Raw genomic sequence first — 21,672 nt, forward strand, 5'->3', positions numbered from 1 at the left:
GAGACTCCAAACACAGTAAGTTTAACAAAATGAGAAGACAGAGAAGTACACAGCAGACGAAGGAGCATGGTAAAAACCCACCAGACCAAATAAATGAAGAGGAAACAGTGGGTCTACCTGAAAAAGAATTCAGAGTAATGATAGTAAAGATGATCCAACATCTTGGAAATAGAATAGAGAAAATACAAGAAATGTTTAACAAGGAACTAGAAGAACTAAAGAGCAAACAAACAATGATGAACAACACAATAAATGAAATTAAAAATTCTCTAGGGCTTCCCTGGTGGCGCAGTGGTTGAGAGTCCGCCTGCCAATGCAGGGGACATGGGTTCATGACCCGGTCCGGGAGGATCCCACATGCTGTGGAGCAGCTAGGCCCGTGAGCCATGGCCGCTGAGCCTGTGCGTCCAGAGCCTGTGCTCCACAACGGGAGAGGCCATAACAGTGAGAGGCCCGCATACCATAAAAAAAAAAAAAATTCTCTAGAAGGAATCAATAGCAGAATAACTGAGGCAGAGGAACGGATAAGTGACTTGGAAAATAAAATAGTGGAAATGACTACTACAGAGCAGAATAAAGAAAAAAGAATGAAAAGAATTGACGACAGTCTAAGAGCCCTCTGGGACAACATTAAATGCACCAACATTCGAATTATAGGGGTCCCAGAAGAAGAAGAGAAAAAGAAAGGGTCTGAGAAAATATATGAAGAGATTATAGTTGAAAACTTCCCTAATATGGGAAAGGAAATTGTCAATCAAGTCCAGGAAGCACAGAGAGTCCCATACAGGATAAATCCAAGGAAAAACACACCAAAACACATATTAATCAAACTATCAAAAATTAAATACAGAGAAAAAAAATTAAAAGCAGCAAGGGAAAAGCAACAAATAACATACAAGGGAATCTCCATAAGGTTAACAGCTGATATTTCAGCAGAAACTCTGCAAGCCAGAAGGGAGTGGCAGGACATATTTAAAGTGATGAGAAAGAAAAACCTACAACCAAGATTACTCTAACCAGTAAGAATCTCATTCATATTCGATGGAGAACTTAAAACCTTTACAGACAAGCAAAACCTAAGAGAATTCAGCACCACCAAACCAGCTTTACAACAAATACTAAAGGAACATCTCTAGGCAGGAAACACAGGAGAAAGAAAAGACCTACAATAACAAACGCAAAACTAAGAAATTAAGAAAATGGTAATAGGAACACACATATCGATAACCACCTTATATGTAAATGGATTAAATGCTCTAACCAAAAGGCACAGACTGGCTGAATGGATACAAAAGGAAGACCCATATATATGCTGTCTACAAGAGACCCACTTCAGATTTATGGACACATATAGACTGAAAGTGAGGGGATGGAAAAAGATATTCCATGCAAATGGAAATCAAAAGAAAGCTGGAGTAGCAATTTTCATATCAGACAAAATAGACTTTAAAATAAAGACTATTACAAGACACAAAGAAGGACACTACATAATGATCAAGGGATCAATCCAAGAAGAAGATATAACAATTGCAAATATTTACACACCCAACATAGAAGCACCTCAGTACTTAAGGCAAATGCTAACAGCCATAAAAGGGGAAATCGACAGTAACACAATCGTAGTAGGGGACTTTAACACCCCACTTTCACCAATGGAAAGATCATCCAAAATGAAAATAAATAAGGAAACACAAGCTTTAAATGATACATTAAACAGATGGACTTAATTGATATTTATAGGACATACAATCCAAAAACAACAGAATACACTTTGTTGTCAAGTGCTCATGGAACATTCTCCAGGATAGATCATATCTTGGGTCACAAATCAAGCCTTGGTAAATTTAAGAACATTGAAATTGTATCAAGTATCTTTTCCGACCACAACACTATGAGACTAGGTATCAATTATAGGAAAAAATCTGTAAAAAACACAAACACATGGAGGCTAAACAATACACTACTAAATAACCAAGAGATCACTGAGGAAATCAAGAAATACCTAGAAACAAATAATGAAAACAGGGTGACCCAAAACCTATGGGATGCAGCAAAAGCAGTTTAAGAGGGAAGTTTATAGCAATACAATCCTACCTCAAGAAACAAGAAACATCTCAAATAAACAACCTAACCTTACACCTAAAGCAATTAGAGAAAGAACAAAAACCCCCCAAAATTAGCAGAAGGAGAGAAATCATAAAGATCAGATCAGAAATAAACGAAAAGGAAATGAAGGAAACAATAGCAAAGATCAATAAAACTGAAAGCTGGTTCTTTGAGAAGATAACCAAAACTGATAAACCATTAGCCAGACTCATCAAGAAAAAAAGGGAGAAAACTCAAATCAATAGAATTAGATATGAAAAAGTAGAAGTAACAATTGACACTGCAGAAATACAAAAGATCATGAGAGATTACCATATGATAATCTCAATAGATGCAGAAAAAGCTTTTGACAAAATTCAACACCCATTTATGATAAAAACTCTCCAGAAAGTAGGCATAGAGGGAACTTACCTCAACATAATAAAGGCCATATATGACAAACCCACAGCCAACATCATTCTCAATGGTGAAAAACTGAAACCATTTCCTCTAAGATCAGGAACAAGACAAGGTTGCCCACTCTCACCACTATTATTCAACAGAGTTTTGGAAGTTTTAGCCACAGCAGTCAGAGAAGAAAAAGAAATAAAAGGAATCCAAATCAGAAAAGAAGAAGTAAAACTGTCACTGTTTCCAGATGACATGATACTATACATAGAGAATTCCAAAGACGCTACCAGGAAACTACTAGAGCTATGAATTTGGTAAAGTAGCAGGATACAAAGTTAATGCACACCAATCTCTTGCATTCCTATACACTAATGATGAAAAATCTGAAAGAGAAATTAAGGAAACACCCCCATTTACCTCTGCAACAACAACAAAAAAATACCTAGGATTGAACCTATCAAAGGAGACAAAAGACCTGTATGCAGAAAACTATAAGACACTGATGAAAGAAATTAAACATGATACAAACAGATGGAGAGATATACCATGTTCTTGGATTGGAAGAATCAACATTGTGAAAATGACTCTACTACCCAAAGCAATCCACAGATTCAATGCAATCCCTATCAAACTACCAATGGCATTTTCACAGAACTAGAACAAAAATTTCACAATGTGTATGGAAACACAAAAGAACCCAAATAGCCAAAGCAATTGTGAGAAAAAAAACCGGAGCTGGCGGAATCAGGCTCCCTGACTTCAGACTCTACTACAAAGCTACAGTAATCAAGACAGTATGGTACTGGACAAAAACAGAAATATACATCAATGGAACAGGATAGAAAGCCCAAAGATAAACCCACACACATATGGTCACCGTATTTTTGATACAGGGGGCAAGAATATACAATGGAGAAAAGACAGTCTCTTCAATAAGTGGTGCTGGGAAAACTGGAGAGCTACATGTAAAAGAATGAAATTAGAACACTCCCTAACTCCATACACAAAAATAAACTCGAAATGGATTAAAGACCTAAATGTAAGACCAGACACTATAAAACTCTTAGAGGAAAATATAGGCAGAACACTCTATGACATAAATCACAGCAAGATCCTTTTTGACCCACCTCCTAGAGAAATAGAAATAAAACCATAAAGCAACAAATGGGACCTAATGCAACTTAGAAGCTTTTGCACAGCAAAGGAAACCGTAAACAAGATGAAGAAACAACCCTCAGGATGGGAGAAAATATTTGCAAACGAAGCAAGTGACAAAGGATTAATCTCCAATATATACAAGCAGCGCATGCAGCTCAACATCAAAAAAACAAACAGCCCAATCCAAAAATGGGCAGAAGTCCTAAATAGACATTTCTCCAAAGAAGATATACAGATTGCCAACAAACACATGAAAGGATGCTCAACATCACTAATTACTAGATAAATGCAAATCAAAACTACAATGAGGTATCACCTCACACCAGTCAGAATGGCCATCATCTAAAAATCTACAAACAATAAATTCTGGAGATGGTGTAGAGAAGAGGGAACCCTCTTGCACTGTTGGTGGGAATGTAAATTAATACAGCCACTATGGAGAACAGTATGGAGGTTCCTTAAAAAACTAAAAATAGAGCTGCCATATGACCCAGCAATCCCACTACTGGGCGTATACCCTGAGAAAACCATAATTCAAAAAGAGTCATGTACCAAAATGTTCATTGCAGCTCTATTTACAATAGCCAGGACATGGAAGCAACCTAAGTGTCCATTGACAGATGAATGATAAAGAAGATGTGGCACATGTATACAATGGAATATACTCAGCCATAAAAAGAAATGAAGCTGAATTATTTGTATTGAGGTGGATGGAACTAGAGACTGTCATACAGCGTGAAGTAAGTCAGAAAGAGAAAAACAAATACCGTGTACTAACACATATATATGGAATCTAAAAAAAAAAAAAAGGTTCTGAAGAACATAGGGGCAGGACAGGAATAAAGACGCAGACGTAGAAAATGGACTTGAGACATGGGGAAGGGGAAGAGGAAGCTGGGATGAAGTGAGAGAATGGCATGGACATACATACACTACCAAATATAAAAAAGACAGCTACTGGGAAGCAGCCACATAGCACAGGGAGATCAACTCTGTGCTCTGTGTCCACCTAGAGAGGTGGGATAAGGAGGGTGTAGGGTGGGAGGGAGACACAAAAGGGAGGGGATATGGGGATATATGTATACACATAGCTGATTCACTTTGTTATACAGCAGAAACTAACACACCATTGTAAAGCAATTATACTGCAATAAAGATGTTAAAAAAAAAAAAGCCTGCAAACAACATGCTAGAGAGGGTGTAGAGAAAAGGAACCCTCCTACACTGGTGGTGAGAATGTAAGTTGGTACAGCTACTGTGGAAAACAGTATGAAGCTTCCTCAGAAAACTAAAAATAGAATTACCATATGATCCAGCAACCCACTCCTGTTCATATATCTGCACAAAACTATAATTCAAAAAGGTATATGCACCCCTGTGTTTATAGCAGCACTTTTCACAATAGCCAAACCATGGAAACAACCTAAATGTCCATCAATAGTTGAATGGATAAAGAAGATGTGGTACACACATGCAATGGAATACTACTCAGCTACAAAAAAAGAACAAAATAATGCCATTTGTGGCAACATGGGTGCAACTAGAGATTATCATACTAAGTGAAGTCATAAAGAAAAAGACAAATTCCATATGATATCACTTATATGTGGAATCTAAAATGACACAAATGAACCTGTCTATGAAGCAGAAACAGAATCATGGACATAGAAAACAGACTGGTGGTTGCCAAGGGGGGAGGTTTGGGGAAGGGATGGAGTGGGAGTTTGGGGTTAGCAGATGTGAGCTTTTATATATAGGATGGATAAACAACAAGGTTCTACTGTATAGCACAGAGAACTATATGAAATATCCTATGATAAACCATAATGGAAAAGAATATTTTTTAAGAAGAATGTATATATATGTATAACAGAATCACTTTGCTATACAGTAATAATTGACACAACACTGTAAATCAACTATACTTCAGTAAAAAACAAGTAAACAAGTCCCTCTACTTCTGAGGAACTTCACCTCAAGGACAGACACCTGGGTTCATTAAACAACAGCAACAACCCAGAGCTGGTAGGATGTTGCCCTACACCCTCTAGGAAGTCAATAACACCCTGTTGAACAAATGAATGAGTAACAGCCACATGAATTTTAATACCCTTCAAGGTAAATAGGTGCTAGGTTTAAATGGTTTCTTTTCCTAAGTTTTAGAAGCAAGAGACCTGTTTTCTAAAAGGAGGAGCTTTGTCACTACCTAGTAATGACTTTAAGCAAGTCATTTTTCCTCCTGGGGAAACTCAGTGAGTTCCTCATGAATAGACATGTTCTCTGACTTCAAACTTCAAGTCTTGCAGTCAAAAAAATGAATGGGTAGCATATCTTAAGCTATTATTTAAAAGAATGGTGTAGCCACTGTGGAAATCAGTATGGTGGGTCCTCAAAAAGTTAAACATAGGATTACCATATGATCCAATGGTTCCACATATAGGTATGTACCCCAAAGAATTAAAAGAAGGTACTCAGCAGGTACTTGTACACCAATGTCCATAGCAGCATTATTCACTATAGCCAAAAGATAAAAACAACCCAAATGTCTTGGATAGGTGAACAGATCAATAAATGTGATATACGCATACAGTGGAATATTATTCATCATTAAAAAGGAATGAAATTCTGATACACACTACAACCTGGATGAGCCTTGAAGACATTATGCTAAGTGAAATAAGCCAGCCACAAAAGGACAAATATTGTATGATTCCATTTACATGAGGTACCTAGAGTAGTCCAATCCATGGAGACAGAAAGTAGAGTAGAGGTTAGCAGAGGCTGGGAGAGGGGGTAATGGGGAATGATTGTTCAATGGTAAGATTCCGCACCCAACTCCAGCCTGTCCAGGTTTTCTCCACCTGAACCGACAAGCAATTCTCATAACACCTGCTGGGTGTCCTACAATTCAACTCAATTCTGACACCATCTACCTGGAGATAGCGTCAGATCCCACAGGGTAAGGACTCACCCTACAACACTGCCCCAACTTCAGACACTAGTCTCAAGTCCAGGTTGTCACCTGTGCTTCTGACCAACAAGCTATAGATCAGAGACTCCAATGACCGCCCCCGCCCCCGCTTGGATTTGATTAATGTGCTAGAGCAGCTCACAGAACTCGGAGAAACATTTTACTTCCTAGATGACCAGTTTATTATAAAAAGATATAACTCAGGAACAGCCAGACAGAAGAGAAGCGTAGGGCAAGGTATGGGAAAGCCCTCTCTGAACCTTCCAATCTTCCCAAATTGCCACGTGTTCACCAACCCAGAAGCTCTCCCAACCCTGTCCTTCTGGGTATTTAAGGAGGTGTCATTTATAGGCATGATTGATTAAATCACTGGTCATTGACAATTGAGTCAACTTCCAGCCCTTCTCCTCTAACGTGGACATCAGGGGATGTGGGACAGGAAGTTCCAATCCTCTAATCATCTGATTCGTTCCCCTGGCAACCAGCCCCCTTAGGTGCATCCAAAAGTCACCTTATAAACCTAACAAAAGACAACTTTAAAGTTCACTTCCCTTAGGAAATTCCTTGGGTTTTAGGTGCTTTGAGCCAGAAACCGGAGGATGACCATATGTATATTTATAAAAAACCACAGTATCAAAAACGGGTACAGAGTTTCAGTTTGCCATGATGAAAATGTTCTGGAAATGGACAGTGGTATGGTGGCACAGAATTGTGGATGTACTTAATGGCACTGAATTGCACACTTAAAAATGCTTAAGATGGGGCTTCCCTGGTGGCGCAGAGGTTGAGAGTCTGCCTGCCGATACAGGGGACACGGGTTCGTGCCCCGATCCGGGAAGATCCCACATGCCGCGGAGCGGCTGGGCCCGTGAGCCATGGCCGCTGAGCCTGCGCGTCCGGAGCCTGTGCTCCGCAACGGGAGAGGCCAGAACAGTGAGAGGCCCGCGTACTGCAAAAAAAAAAAAAAAAAAAAAATTACAAAGAAAAAGAAAAAAACAAAAAACCTTAATAATCATGTATTTCTGCTCACTGAATGGTAGGCACTGCTTCCTTTTGCTTGATATACATGAAAGCAAAGAGATGTTTTTGTTCTGAAGCTGGCTTTCTTGACAATATTAGCAAACTGTTCACAACAGAAGTAAAAATATATGCAATAAATAACTAGAAGATTGTAAAGATTGTTTAAAAGATTTAATGTAACAAGTAAAAGAGTATAAATCCAGAATTTCTTGACTTAGGATTAGGGTAGAGGGTTAACAATAGCTCCACAGTTGTTTTAAAATATCACATATTAAGTATGTGACACTAATTCCTTCAAGTGGATATAATGTGTAACTTTATTAAATTCACACTAAATTATACTGTTATCTTTGACCTAAAATAAGTTATGCTGTAGGTAAGTGAAATGCCAATAAAAATCTGAAAATAGGGCCTATATATTGCTATATAGTTGATTGTATTTGTTTAAGCCAGTTAAGCACCTGTAAAACACGCACGTGTACCCAAGTTTCATAGCTTTTGGGGGAGGGGGGGCTGTTAATGATTTGATTAACATCAAGATACTATTAACCTCTTGCATTAAAATTAGTACAGGAAATTAGTGTGCCTAGGGCAAGGGCTCTTAACCTTCCTTCATGTTCCATGGATCTCTTTGGCAGCCTGGTTAAACCCCTTCTCAGACTAATGTTTTTTAGTAAGTAAAATAATATTAACACTGGATTTACAATATTGACAGTGCATTATAAGTGTCAATGAAGAAACTAATCAACAGTCTAAGAAAGAAATGGAAAATCTCATTCAAGTCAAACTGAGGATTATAACCCAGGAGACAGTTTCTCAGAGAGCTCTGAGAACGGTTCCAAAGAGTGAAGAGGGGAGGTCAGTGTATATGTGATTCTGGGGAGGCCGGTATGTGCAATCAAGCACACACTTGGCAGAAGTTTGTTGCTAGTCACGAGGAACAGATATCTTAGTTAATGGGGTTTTTTTTAAATGTTTTTCTAAGTATGGGAAGATGTAAGAATCCAGGTTCATAAAATTTTTTCTTCTGAACATATCTGACTCTTTGAAGGCCAGTTCTGTCAGTTTTCCCAGAGCACAGAGTGCCTTATCCTGTCTTCACCCTTAATTCCTTTTAGAGTGTATTGTAGGTCAGGGACTGCTGTGGCTAACAAAATGATTCTTGTAGAACTGGATGGTGGGCAACATTCTTTGTTTTCCAATCCCTTCCCTTACAGTCTTTATTTCAGCCAAGGTCTGGGAGGCATTTCGTGACCAGTTTGTCCCAAGGTGCTAGGAATGCTCACCCTCAGGTTAGGCGAGGATTTCCTTGGTAGGCCACTCGGTGTGTTCTTACTAAACTAGGCCCTGTTAACCATAGGTGAAAACTTCTGTACCACCTGTTCTATTAGTCTGTTATGGTCCAGGACATGGTCCCCTCTTGTTGCTTCTTCCCATATCTACAGTTACATTATTACAATCATTGATCTTACGGAACTGTATATTTGGCCAATCATTTCAAGTCGCATAATCATCATTAACTTTATCTGAGGCTCATCACACATTTGGTAATGCAAGAAACAATAATCTTGTAAAAGAGGCAGAATATTTACTAACATAGCCAGTAACATTAATAGGTCTTACGTAAGTATTTAAGCTAAGAACTTCCATTAGGTGCGGCCCAGGATCTCCCCAGGTCCTCTGACCAGTCTGTTCCGCACCAATCCCTATCTTTAAGGGAAATGATATATTGGCATTGTACATAAAGTTCATTAAAGATGTCTGCCCATACAAGGCCAGTGGTGAGTCATCGTGACCTCTTACAGGACTGAGAAAGGAATGATATCTTCTAAGGAGTTACAACATGGCTGGTGCCAGAAGCAGAAAAATTGATCCTTATGTTGAGCAGGTATTTCTGCCACCGGAGAGGTCTCGTTAACACATAATGCAGATGTACAGTGCACACCAGAGGGGAGCGAGGAAGCCCAGATGGAGAGAGAAAATATTTACGTTTAAATTTTTCTTGTCTTGCCTTAAAATATGAATTTTTATTTCATCATAAGTGAGAAAGTAAAATTAGCTCGGACTGTAAAAATCTGCCCTGCCATCCAGGAGCCTGGAATAAAAGGCTGATAAAATCAGTTGCAAAATTAACATAAAACAATATTTCTCCCCAAACAGAGCTGTAAAGTGTCATAACCACCTCCTTGCTTTCTGACTCACTGAGAAAATTTGTTCTCTAAAGTTAAAGACTTAGAGAGTTTTTGCTGTTGGAAATTACATCAGTAAGAATGAAATATCTCACCTTTACCTGGAGATTCTCAGCCCCTTGACACAGATAAGCAGCTTCAATTTACAACCTTGACAACCCAGGTGCAAAGCTCGCAATAAGGGGTTTCTAGACACAAAACTTCCATCTCTATTTAAACTTCATAGTATCCAAGGAAATAGGACCCCAGGTCCACTTTGTCATCTAAGCTACGCATTGACTCTGTGTGTTGGCACACAGCCTCGCTTTGAGCCTACCAAAATACTGCTCACTGAAATTTCACTTAAACTCCACCCTACCTCAGAATCCTATAACTCCGTATTTTCCTTTGCTTGGGGAGATGCCACGCAGTTCCTCTGTGCGCAACCTCCCACGATGCAATGGTTAATAAACCTGATTTTACTAGACTACAGTATTGTTCCACTATTGTGGTCTTAGGCTAATTGGAAAAGCCTGCAAAATAAACCAATTGGATTAAAATTCAGTCTATTTGTTGGGTCCTCAAAGTTTAAAAACGTCGGACTAGAGAGAAGTAGCAAGTATGATGAGGGATCAGGCAACAATAGTCTGGAAGCATTCTTAGCCTGGGGTGCTAGGGTCATAGCCAAGAAGAACAGAAGGCAGACCAGAGCAGAGCAGATGGGAGCTACCGAGAGACTGAGTCAGGGCTAATATGAGGAAACGCTTTGCTAACCATTAGAGCTCCTTGCACACAGAGTGAAGAGACTGCACACCCAAGAGGGGAGATCCCCACCACTAACCAAGGTAGATCTGAAGCTTGGTTTTGTAGCTCTGGGAAATCCTGAGGATAGAAAGTTCCACTGTGGCCCTCTAGCGTCTGGTCTCCTTATTTGTAAAATCTATAATGTTTCTTCCGAGAGCTGCTCCTTTTAGCTTTAAGCCATGCTCAAGTGCGGGCCCACTCAGAATCCTACAGATGCCCTTCAGATCAAGCAGTACCCGTCTGCTGTCACCGCTAGGATGAGTTTCCTGTCATCTTGGGTGGGTCTTTGGAGAAGCCAGCTTAGGTTTGGTGATTTTGAACTGGGTGGTGGTAGACGGAGGAGGGCTAGGGTTGGAGCCATCTAAATGCTTAGGTAAGCGAGGGTTAAAATGAAGCCCTGCCTGAACCTCCCCAGAATCCCCAACCTGCTGTAGCAAGTGGGCAAAGGCGTGTGTGCGTAGAGGGGAACAATTCCCATCGACCCTCAGAAGGCCTGGCAGGCGTGGGGAAGCCAATGACGCTCCCACCTCTCACCGTGCCCTCACCGCCGACCCCCCGCCCACCGGGTCACAACAGTCCCCTCTGGCCACTGCAGTCACCCTGCTCATTCCAACATACTTACAAATACTATGCTGGTTCACTCATGTTGTGGGTGACGTGAAAGCGTTGGAAAGCCCTGGTCTGAGTCCTGCAGGCCGCCCTCTTGTGAAACGAGTGACTGTAAGTGACCATAAGTGACTATAAATGATTATGTGTCTTTAATACACTATTTATTTATTTATTTTTGGCCGCATTGGGTCTTCGTTGCTGTGTGCGGGCTCTGTCTAGTTGCTGTGAGTGGGGGCTTACTTTTCCTTGCAGCGCTCGGTCTTCTCATTGCGGTGGCTTCTCTTGTTGTGGAGCACGGGCTCTAGGCGCGCGGGCTTCAGTAGTTGTGACACGCGGGCTCAGTAGTTGTGGCTCGCGGGTTCTAGAGTGCAGGCTCAGTAGTTGTGGCCCACGGGCTTAGCTGCTCTGCAGCATGTGGGATCTTCCCGGACCCGGGCTCGAACCCTTGTTCCCTGCATTGGCAGGCGGATTCTTAACCGCTGCGCCACCAGGGAAGTCCATAATGCACTATTTATAGACATACGTCAACCTCTGTCTATGAGAGCAGGGCAGGCCATGAGTGCCTCATCAGAAACAGGGCAGCTAATCCCATTGTTTTCTTCAGGTGGTTGAAGGGTCAAAGAAGACAGAGTAATGCAGACTCTCCTTCGCAACTGAAGCGGTAGATCCAACAAGGATGAACATTGACGGGGGGAGGTGGGTGGATGTGAGCTACTTGTTAGTGTGGCCACTGTCATCACCGGCTTAGTCAGGTGAGGGCCAGTCACTCCCCCATTATTGTCTTCCTCAGTGCACTCACCTCCCCCATATATTCTCCTTCACTCAAATGTCTGTCGTCTCCTAGTCTGGGCCCTGAGGGATGAGGTAAGAGTTCGGTGCTAGAGAATCCAAAAGAGACCAAAGCTGGACTTTCTGTTTGCTTGCTTGTGGTGACTGTAGTTGGGGGGACGTCAGCAGAAGCTCCAAAGAAGCGGTGACCTTTAAACTGAGACGTGAGGCCGAAAGAACTCGGCATTAAGAGTCAGAGAAAAAGAAGGCCCACGGCCTGTTTGGGCTGCTCGGGGGAACTGGACCAAAGCGCCTTCCGGGTCGGCCAAGTCCAGAAGCCGCCCGCGCTCTGGACGGGCGCGCCAGGCGCGCCGGACGCGCCGGACAGGAGGCGGAGCCGCCGTCGAGGGCGTGGCTCTGCGCATGCTCTGCTCGCCGGCCCTCCGCCGTCGCGGGGCGCGGGAGGCGCCGCAAGCAGCGGGAACCGCTTCATGGCGCAGGCGGGGAGAGCTGGTCCGGGGGCCTGGGGGCGGCGGTGCGCGGGCGGGGATGTGGCTCCGGTCTGCGCGCCTTGGCGCTGGGCCTCCGCGCTGCTCTGGCTGGCGGCGGCGGCAGCGGCGGCGGCGAGCGGCCCCTCCCGGCGCCAGTGGCCGGTGCCTTACAAGTGAGTGCGCTGGCGCGGCGGGGAGGGCCCTCGCGCGCGCGTCCGAAGTTCGCGGGTCAAAGGCGGGGGGGCGGGGAGGGGATTGTGTCCCGGTCGCGCAGTTGTGCGGGGGCGGCGCTCGGTGACCCTGAGGGCGCGGCGTTGAATGAAGTAAGAGAGCTGTTGAGTCGCGGCTGTTTGCTGCGCGCCGCCCTGGGGTCACCTCCTCCCGGGACCCTTGAGCCAGTTACGAGGTGACCTAGACTCAGGGCTGCCCCGAATCGTGGATGAAAAGGGAGTAATGTTATTTCGTCGCGTGACTGTCGGATACAAGTCGCTGACACTTTGAATGGTTTGGGGAGACCTTTAATATCGCATTTATTACCGTGCCATGCCCTGTCATTTAGTTATCTTGAGTGCATAACATTTGCACGTCAAGTGTCCAGTTTACCCAGCTTGCCTGGGTTTGCCTGGGACTTCCCGTTTTTAGCACTAGAAGTCCGGCGACCCAGGAATCCGCTCGGCCCCTTGGTTGGCGACCTCGTTTGTCCACTGTCTTCAGCCTGGAGGTAGGACGCTGGGCATAAGCTGAGGACACGGAGACTGCAGATATGCGAAGCATATTTGAGCCTTTGAGCTAGAAGAGTATTTACATGGCCTAATTGTCAGAGATGGCTAAGCAGAGAGAAAGAAAGAAACCATGGTGTCAACATCAGGCAGGGGAAGGGCCAGCAACTTTTGAAAATGCACAACTATTCTGGATGACGAAATAGTGAGTTGGGAGACAGGATAACCTAGGGGTCGCGAGTGAGTTCTGGGCTCCCACCACTGCGGATCAAGTCAGGCTCCACCATCACTAGCTGTGTGATCTTGGGAAAGTTGCTCAGTATCTCAGTGTCCACATGTCCTGAGTCAAAAATTAGGAACAGTAGTTACTTCAGGTTTGTTGGGGGGATTAAATCTAGTAAATGCTAGCCAGCTATTTTCAAACCTGAATACAGTATTGGTGTATTCTGCTCACTAAATGGCTCGCAGTACTTCCTTGTTTTGCTTGATATACATGAAAAGAGAAATTTGAGTTTGAAGCTGGTTTTCTTGAAAGTGTTAATAAAATGTTCAAAAGAAGTAAAAATTTAATATTTAATAAAACGAGGAAGAGATTGGAAATCCAAAACTACTTGATTTAAGGACAAGATATTGACCATGACTTCTTATGTTTCTTTAAAAGTTTGAAGTGTTAAGTACATGCCTTCATCTAATCCCCATCATAAAATTTTAACTTTATTAAGTTCACACTTAAATCATACTTTTGAAATTACCTTTGACCTAAAATAGATTTTGCTGTGGGTAAGTGAAACCTATATGTAGTTGCCCATTTGCTTAAACCAGGTAAGCACCTATAAAACAGTTAAGTATATCCAAGACTCATAAGCTTTTAGGAGGGGTTGTCAATATTTTTGTCTAAATAAAGATTTTTTTTTTGGCTGTACCGCAGGGCTTGCGGGAACTTAGTTCCCTGACCAGGGATTGAACCCAGGCCAAGGCAGTGCAAGCACCGAATCCTAACCACTAGACCACCAGGGAACTCCCTAAATCAAGATTTTAACTCTTTAAATTAGAATAGACATTTTTGTTGATGTGTTAGGATTGTAAAACAATAGATTGGGCTAGAACCTGAGGGAATCTAGGATTTTTAGAGGATAGATAGAGGCAGCTACTTTCATCTTTCTCTCCAGTGAAAGGTGTGTAGTGAGTGTCTGCTGATCTGAAATCACCACAGTCCCTCCTCCCCAGTCCTACTGCCGTGGCCTTCTCAGGCTGCTTCCTTGCTTGTTGTATTATTGCTGTGACCTCCTCACTGCCCTCTCAGCCTTAATTTGGCCTTTCTCCCCACCCTTTTCTAATTCATAAAGTGAGGCTTATTTAGAGCAAATTCAGTTATATCACATCTGCTACTTCAGATCCTTTAACTGATCTCCCTCCCGGGCTCAGCCCTCCCCAGCTGTGGCACTCTAGAGGGTGCCCTTCACATTGTCCAGACATACCTCTCGTTTTATTGCACTACTCAGATACTGCATTTTTTACCAACTGAAGATTTGTGGCAACCTTGTGTGGTCAGATGGTAGTTAGCATTTTTTAGCAGTAAAGTATTTTTTAATTGAGGTACATACAATATGTTGGGGGTTTTAAGACATAATACCATTGCACGCTGAATAGACCACGTATGATGTAAACATAACTTTTATATGCACTGGGAAACTAAAAAGCTCGGATGACTCCCTTCCCTTTACAGCGTCATCCGACGTATTGTGGTGGTCTGGAAGCGACCCACGCTGTCTCCGAGGTGCACCTGAATTAGGGCGAAGTGACAGTCCCTGCCTCCCTCTCCTCTCCTCTCACCGCTGCTGCCTTGAAGCCTGAACTCCAGTCTTCCTTACCCACTTGAGACTCTTCCAGCGTGTCATGCTTGTCTTAGAGTATTTAGTGTTTTGTTTCCTTTTCCGTACTGACTTCCTAAAGTATTTTAAAAACCTAGGCTAGGCCTTCATCTCTTCCTTTGCCTCCTTACCCCCAGGCATCCCGCAGCAGGTAAAAATGATTTCTCCCTCTTTTGCACCCTCAGGCCTTTGTGTATTTCTTTGTAAGCATTCACCATGCTGCGCTTCATCACTTGTTTAATGTCTTACCAGCCCTCACCCAGAGCTCCTTGAGGGAGGAACAGCATTTTAACTTTTGTTTCCCTCCTTTCTAGTATAGTCGTAGATCCTCAATAATATTGGTTGAAGGGGATGTCGGCTAATCCTCAAGAAAATAGAAAATGTATTCTATTTAATTATGATTATCTTTGAATAATCTTAACATACGGATTGTTTGGGAAGTTCAATATCATTTGAAAGCTATTCCTTTATTCAGTAAATATCTGTCTACTGAATAAGGTGTGGAGCTATAAACATTTTCACGTGTGGTCCCTGTCTTCAGAATTCTCACAATGGGAGCGGGGAACCAGGAAGCATGCAATTATCAGTGCTTTCAATGTATCATTTGCTATTAAAGACATCATTGGAGTTTGTTCACAGGATAACATATAAAATGTGTATTTATACACTATGGCTGAGCTTTGGGTGTTTTTTCTAAAAATGTGATTGACAGTGAAATTAAAATCTGGATTCTACGATGTGCGAGAACCAAATTCCTATTAGAATCTAAGTTGATGATTTTTTTTTGTTAGACGCTTTTCCTTCCGTCCAGAACCAGATCCTTACTGTCAAGCTAAATACACTTTCTGTCCCACTGGCTCCCCTGTCCCAGTGATGAAGGATGATGATGTCATTGAAGTCTTTCGTTTACAAGCCCCAGTGTGGGAATTTAAATATGGAGACCTCCTGGGACACTTGGTAAGGCTGCATCTTGATCTTGTAGCTGGTTAATTAAGTGATTTGATTAAGTGGATTTGATGGAATAATCTCTATTCAGTCACTAGTTTTAGATTACGTTTATTTGTGTTCCTCTTAGCGAATTTTAAATAAGTAGTCCAAAAAAATAATCAAGTTTTATGATCCTGACAATAATCAATGCAATTGCTTTAATCCATTTTAATATTATGGATCCAAATGCAATTCCTGTACCCAGATCCTGGAAAGAAAGAAAGGAGGCCCCGAGCAAGGGGCAAGGCAGGTGGGAATCACTTCTTCACATCCAATTCCTACTGTGCACACTTTTCCTAGGTTAGCTCACCATTTGAGCCTCTCATCACCTGAGAGGTACACAGACTTCCTTCCTGTCTCTGGGGCATGGAGGCTGCTCAACGTGAGAATAGCAACAGGGAAGGGGAATAACTGGTCTGCTCTATATGCAGCTGTGGTATCGCACTTTCTCCCATCTGGCTCCTGAACCAGCGGTTACGTCACAGATGCTTTGATACATGTATGATCTTTACACAGAAAATTATGCACGACGCCATTGGATTCAGGAGTACTTTAACTGAAAAGAACTACACAATGGAATGGTATGAACTTTTCCAGCTTGGAAACTGCACATTTCCCCATCTCCGACCTGAAATGAATGCCCCTTTCTGGTGTAATCAAGGAGCTGCCTGCTTTTTTGAAGGAATTGATGATATTCACTGGAAGGAAAACGGGACGTTAGTTCTGGTAGCAACCATATCAGGTAAGTTTCAAAACTATGGCAGCATTTGATGATTGCATCAATATCCAAAAATGACAGAAATTACTTTCGTTGAGGCCTCTCAGTAACGGTCTGCTCTTCAGAGGTCAACTTATAAAATACACTTCTGGAATCAGTAACCTTTGATCCAAACTATTACTCATGCAAAACTTCACCTTATTTACAGATTATCTTTTCTATTTTCACAATAAAAATAAATGATATAAAGCTGTACAATTAAATTGGACTTTCTAAATAAAATAATAGAGGTAAATCTCTATTTTAGAGGTGACCACCAGTTTGTTCTCTGTATCCGTGGGTCTGTTTCTGTTTTGTTTGTTCATTTGTTTTATTTTTCAGATTCTACATACCATATGAAATCATATGGTAATTTGCCTTTCTCTGTCTGACTTACTAAACATAATATCCTCTAGGTCCATCCATGTTGTCACAAATGGCAAGATTTCATTCTTTTTTATGGCTGAATAATATTCCATTGTATGTACATGCCACATTTTCCTTATTCCTTCATCCCTCGATGGAAACTTGGGTCATTTCCATGTCTTGGCTATTGTAAATAATGCTGCAGGAAACTTAGGGGTGCTTATATCTTTTCAAGTTAGTGTTTTTTCTTCCTTTGGATAAATGCCCAGGAGTGGAATTGCTGGATCATATGGTAGTTCTATGTTTAATTTTTTGAGGAACCTCCATACTGTTCTCCATAGTGGCTGCACCAATTTACATTCCCATCAGTAGTGCACGAGGGTTCCCTTTTCTCCACACCCTCACCAACACTTGTTATTTGGTGTCTTTTTGATGATGGCCCTTCTGACAGGTGTGAGGTAATATCTCATTGTGGTTTTGATTTGCAGAATTGGTGTCTTTTAAAGGTAATCTGGGAATCTTTTAACTATTTATCATGCTGTTTTCTGTATTTCTTCCTATTTTCTAGTTGATGTGCCCCAAACCATCCAACAATATAAAAGTCCATTCTCTTTTAGCAATGCTCATTGTGGTAAATAGCTATCCTTCTTTCATTCCAGGCCAGTTCACATCTCTCCTTTGTCCATTTCCACCTACCTCATTATCTACAAAACCTTCCTTCTGACATCAAAGTATGATCATATGAACAAGTGATCACTATTTTCTGTAGAAGAGTTGCAATATGTTGGTACTTAAATCTTTTAAGTTATCCATCTGCCTTGTGATTAATCCTGTTCTTTGACCTTTTTTCACATTACAGAATAGGGTTTTGAAGCATTCTTATCTCTTCATTACAAGCAGTGGCTTTTCAAAGTTGAAGAACACTATGAACAGTATCCCCAGCTCTAAGAAAACAGGATTTATATTATTTCACCATTTTAATACCATAAAATTGATAAAAGCAGCTACTCTGTTCATTCTGTAGGGCTTTAAATATTGATTTTATGCACTCAAGCTGGAGTAACCTAAGAAAGATTCACACACAGTGACAAAGTGAAATGTTGGGGCCATGCTGTTTTAGGCCCAGGTGTGGTTGCAACCATGCAGAGTATTTTGTTAACATTTGGAGAGAGCCCTCTGGTCTGGTACAGGGTGGTAAGAGAGAGTGTTAGCCATCCTGGAGTCTGTATAATCCATGAACTTGGTCAAAAACGTTTCCAGTTTAGTTGATTCACTGGGAGAATTTGTGTAGTGGGTAGAAAGGTTGTAAGCAGTAGCCACAAGTACAGGGAGCAAAGGGAGATACCAGATATTCAGGGTGAATGGGGCACGGTGCTTCCTTCTCAAGTAGCTGTTCCTCAGGCAGCCATCCATACCTTGCTTTGCACAGAAAAGCTTCGTGTTTCACCTTCCTCAGTTCTTCTTACACTATCTTTGCCTCATTCACTTTTTCCTCTTCCACAATTTTTCCCTTGCTTCTTTTTTCTCTTTTGCCTCTGAATCCAAGATTTGTTGAGTGGAGTAGAGAAAGAGGGCTTTCCCACATGTACAATTTAGCTTTTGACTGTAGCTTAAATGATTATAGAATTTGTATGTAAGACTCCTCTTTATACACCTATTATATCTAATGTTTAGTTCAGAAATACCTTGTGCCTTGAAAAATGGAACAGTAATTGGCTGAGCTTGGATTCCTTTTGTGAGATGCAGGTTTGGAAATTCAAAAACTGTTGTTTAATCATGTAGTCATGGCCTTGATCTGGTTAGAGCATTTTACTTAAAACTAACATGATTAGCTTTGATGTTCACAGTGTTGTTTTTTTTTGTTTGTTTTTAACTAGGAGACATATTTAACAAAATGGCAAAGTGGGTAAAACAGGACAATGAAACAGGGATTTATTATGAGACATGGACTGTCCAAGCCAGCCCAGAAAAAGGGGCAGAGACATGGTTTGAATCCTACGACTGTTCCAAATTTGTGTTAAGGACATATAAGAAGTTGGCTGAACTTGGAGCAGACTTCAAGAAGATAGAAACCAACTATACAAGAATATTTCTTTACAGTGGAGAACCTACTTACTTGGGAAATGAAACATCTGTTTTTGGGCCAACAGGAGACAAGACTCTTGCTTTAGCCATAAAAAGATTTTATTGTCCTTTCAAACCACATTTGTCAACTAAAGAGTTTCTTTTGAGTCTCTTGCAAATTTTTGATGCTGTGATTATACACAGACAGTTCTATTTGTTTTATAATTTTGAATATTGGTTTTTACCTATGAAATTCCCTTTTATTAAAATAACATATGAAGAAATCCCTTTACCTAACAGAAACAGAACACTCTCTGGTTTATAAAACCTTAATTCTACTGCTTTTTTTTTCTACTAGCACATCAGTTTTTCAGGGAGTGGTTTTACATGTGTGGATTTCTTAGGCCTTTCTTCCTTGGGACAGAAAGGTAAAATACACATGGGCAGAATTGCTGCATAATAATATCTCGGGAATTTTTTTGGAAAGAAGCTGAAAACTCTTATTGTGTTGGCCAAAGTGAACCCATTAGGTGATCTTGATTTCAATCTCCAAGTCTTTGTTAATATGGAGAATTATATCATATCATCAGATATACAGGATCTTTGGACTCAGAATGTGAAATTGTGGATATGGTGTGCCAAAACTAAAAATACTGTCAGTGACATTGTCATGGTGGGAGCTACTTTTTGCAGATATAGTAATTACACTTTCTCATTTAGGTACTCTCTGGTAGTTCTGACTTTACAGCCTTTGTAACTTCTAGAGCCAGTCCTAGTAGTTTGATTTTGTTCTATTCACTTAACCTTATAGAGTAATTTGGACACCACAGCTGGAGTGGTCATGCTTCCAGATGTGGTAAAATCAGTGATAAAGAGCACAAGTTTCTGGCTAGCATTTTAGAACTAGCCAGTGACTGGTATTTTGTGATTTAAGCAACTTATCATTTCCAAACCTTAGTTTCCTTATCGCGAAAATGATTCATCTGTCATGATTGTTGTAAAGACTGAAGCCATGTATAGTTTGGCCTAGTAAGGTCACAGTAACTGGTAACTATGACGATTAATCAGAGAACAAACTGCCATCATTGATCTTGCCTAATGTGGTTTGCATGCCAGCCTTTCCTGGCTTTGTAATAATCACCCAGACTCTCAGCGGGCAGCGTAGTGCTTCTGCGGTTCTTCACACATATGGAACATGGAAGTATCTGACTGCAGGTACATCTGGGTGAACGGGCACCCTTTAACTAACTCCTTCACTGCTTCACACAGTCCCTCCGCCGCCCACTAGAGCTGCCAGCAGTGGAAGAAGGTACACTTCCCAGAGAGAGGGCACGTTTTGTCAAGGATCGCCAAGTAGCCGTGCTTCCATTAGGGCCATCAAACAAGGTCTCAACGTCCTTTAAGTGTCTGATAACTGAACACCTTGTTTCTATTCATGGAAAAAATACCTACCAGTCAGGAAAATGATGAGGCAGAGATCAGAGAAAACAGTCTGTATTTAATATGTAAATGTACCAATTCTATTCAGTTTCTGCCCACATTTGAGTGCTTCCTAAGAGGTTAGTACACTGAGTTCTCATAAAAAGCCTAAGCGTAGGTACTCTTTACGTGACTCAAATGAGGAAACTGAGACTTAGAAAGGTTATGTGACCTTTCCACAGCTACCCACCTAGTGGTAATGGAGCCTCATTTTGAACCAGGTTCTGCTGACTGACTGGGATGCACCATCAAGCAGGTTTTTCAGCGCTGCTCAAAGTGTGGTCCTCAGACCAGTGCCTGGACCATAAGTTACTAACACCGTATGTTCTGGTCTGTGAGGAGGAACTCTTAAAGCAACTTGTTTGACTAATTTTGTTTCTGTTGAATCCAATAAAAACAAAAAACAAAAAAACGGGGGCTTGTACTTTGCTTTTATTTTGTCTAGGAATTTATCATTGTCTTCAAAACCATAGGCACTAAAACGCAGTCTAAAAATAAAAACCCAGCCCTTCAGCACAGATAGCATAAGCAGCACTGCATCATTATGACACCTGTGCACAGAGGATGTCTCACCCTCGAGCACAGGGAGAAGTGGCTTTCACTGCCTACAGTTTTGCCTTGTCTACTCATGCTAATAGCGCCAAACATTCCTGATTACTTTAACCTCTTTAACCTGCTAGTTGTCTTCAGAATATGTCACAAGAAAACTTGGATCTTTGCACTGGCACCATCTAGCGGCTAAAATCAGGCAATGTCAGCCTCTATGGATTCAGGAAAATTGCTCTGGAAAAAGTGCTTTGGATTTCCAGAACTACATTGGGGTAACAAGCAGAAACTCCTATGCCAAGTTTGTATTAACTGTAAATCACAGAACTTGGTTCCATGGCAACAACAAATGAGGACATCCGTACATGGGACTTGAATATTAAAGCAAGAATCTACTA

General features: G+C 41.5%; 1 protein-coding gene across 1 annotated transcript; it reads left to right on the forward strand.

The window, feature by feature from the left end:
* The first annotated feature begins 12,485 nt into the window (after nucleotides 1-12,485).
* CLN5 (CLN5 intracellular trafficking protein) lies at nucleotides 12,486-19,574 on the forward strand. The gene is made up of 4 exons (XM_065896176.1): nucleotides 12,486-12,658; nucleotides 15,867-16,032; nucleotides 16,579-16,804; nucleotides 19,063-19,574. The coding sequence occupies exons 1-4, from the start codon at nucleotides 12,486-12,488 to the stop codon at nucleotides 19,572-19,574; spliced, it is 1,077 nt and encodes a 358-aa protein (XP_065752248.1).
* The last annotated feature ends 2,098 nt before the right edge of the window (nucleotides 19,575-21,672 follow it).

This window comes from Phocoena phocoena, chromosome 18 (genome assembly GCF_963924675.1).
Source record: "Phocoena phocoena chromosome 18, mPhoPho1.1, whole genome shotgun sequence".
In the NCBI taxonomy this organism is placed as follows: Eukaryota; Metazoa; Chordata; class Mammalia; order Artiodactyla; family Phocoenidae; genus Phocoena; species Phocoena phocoena.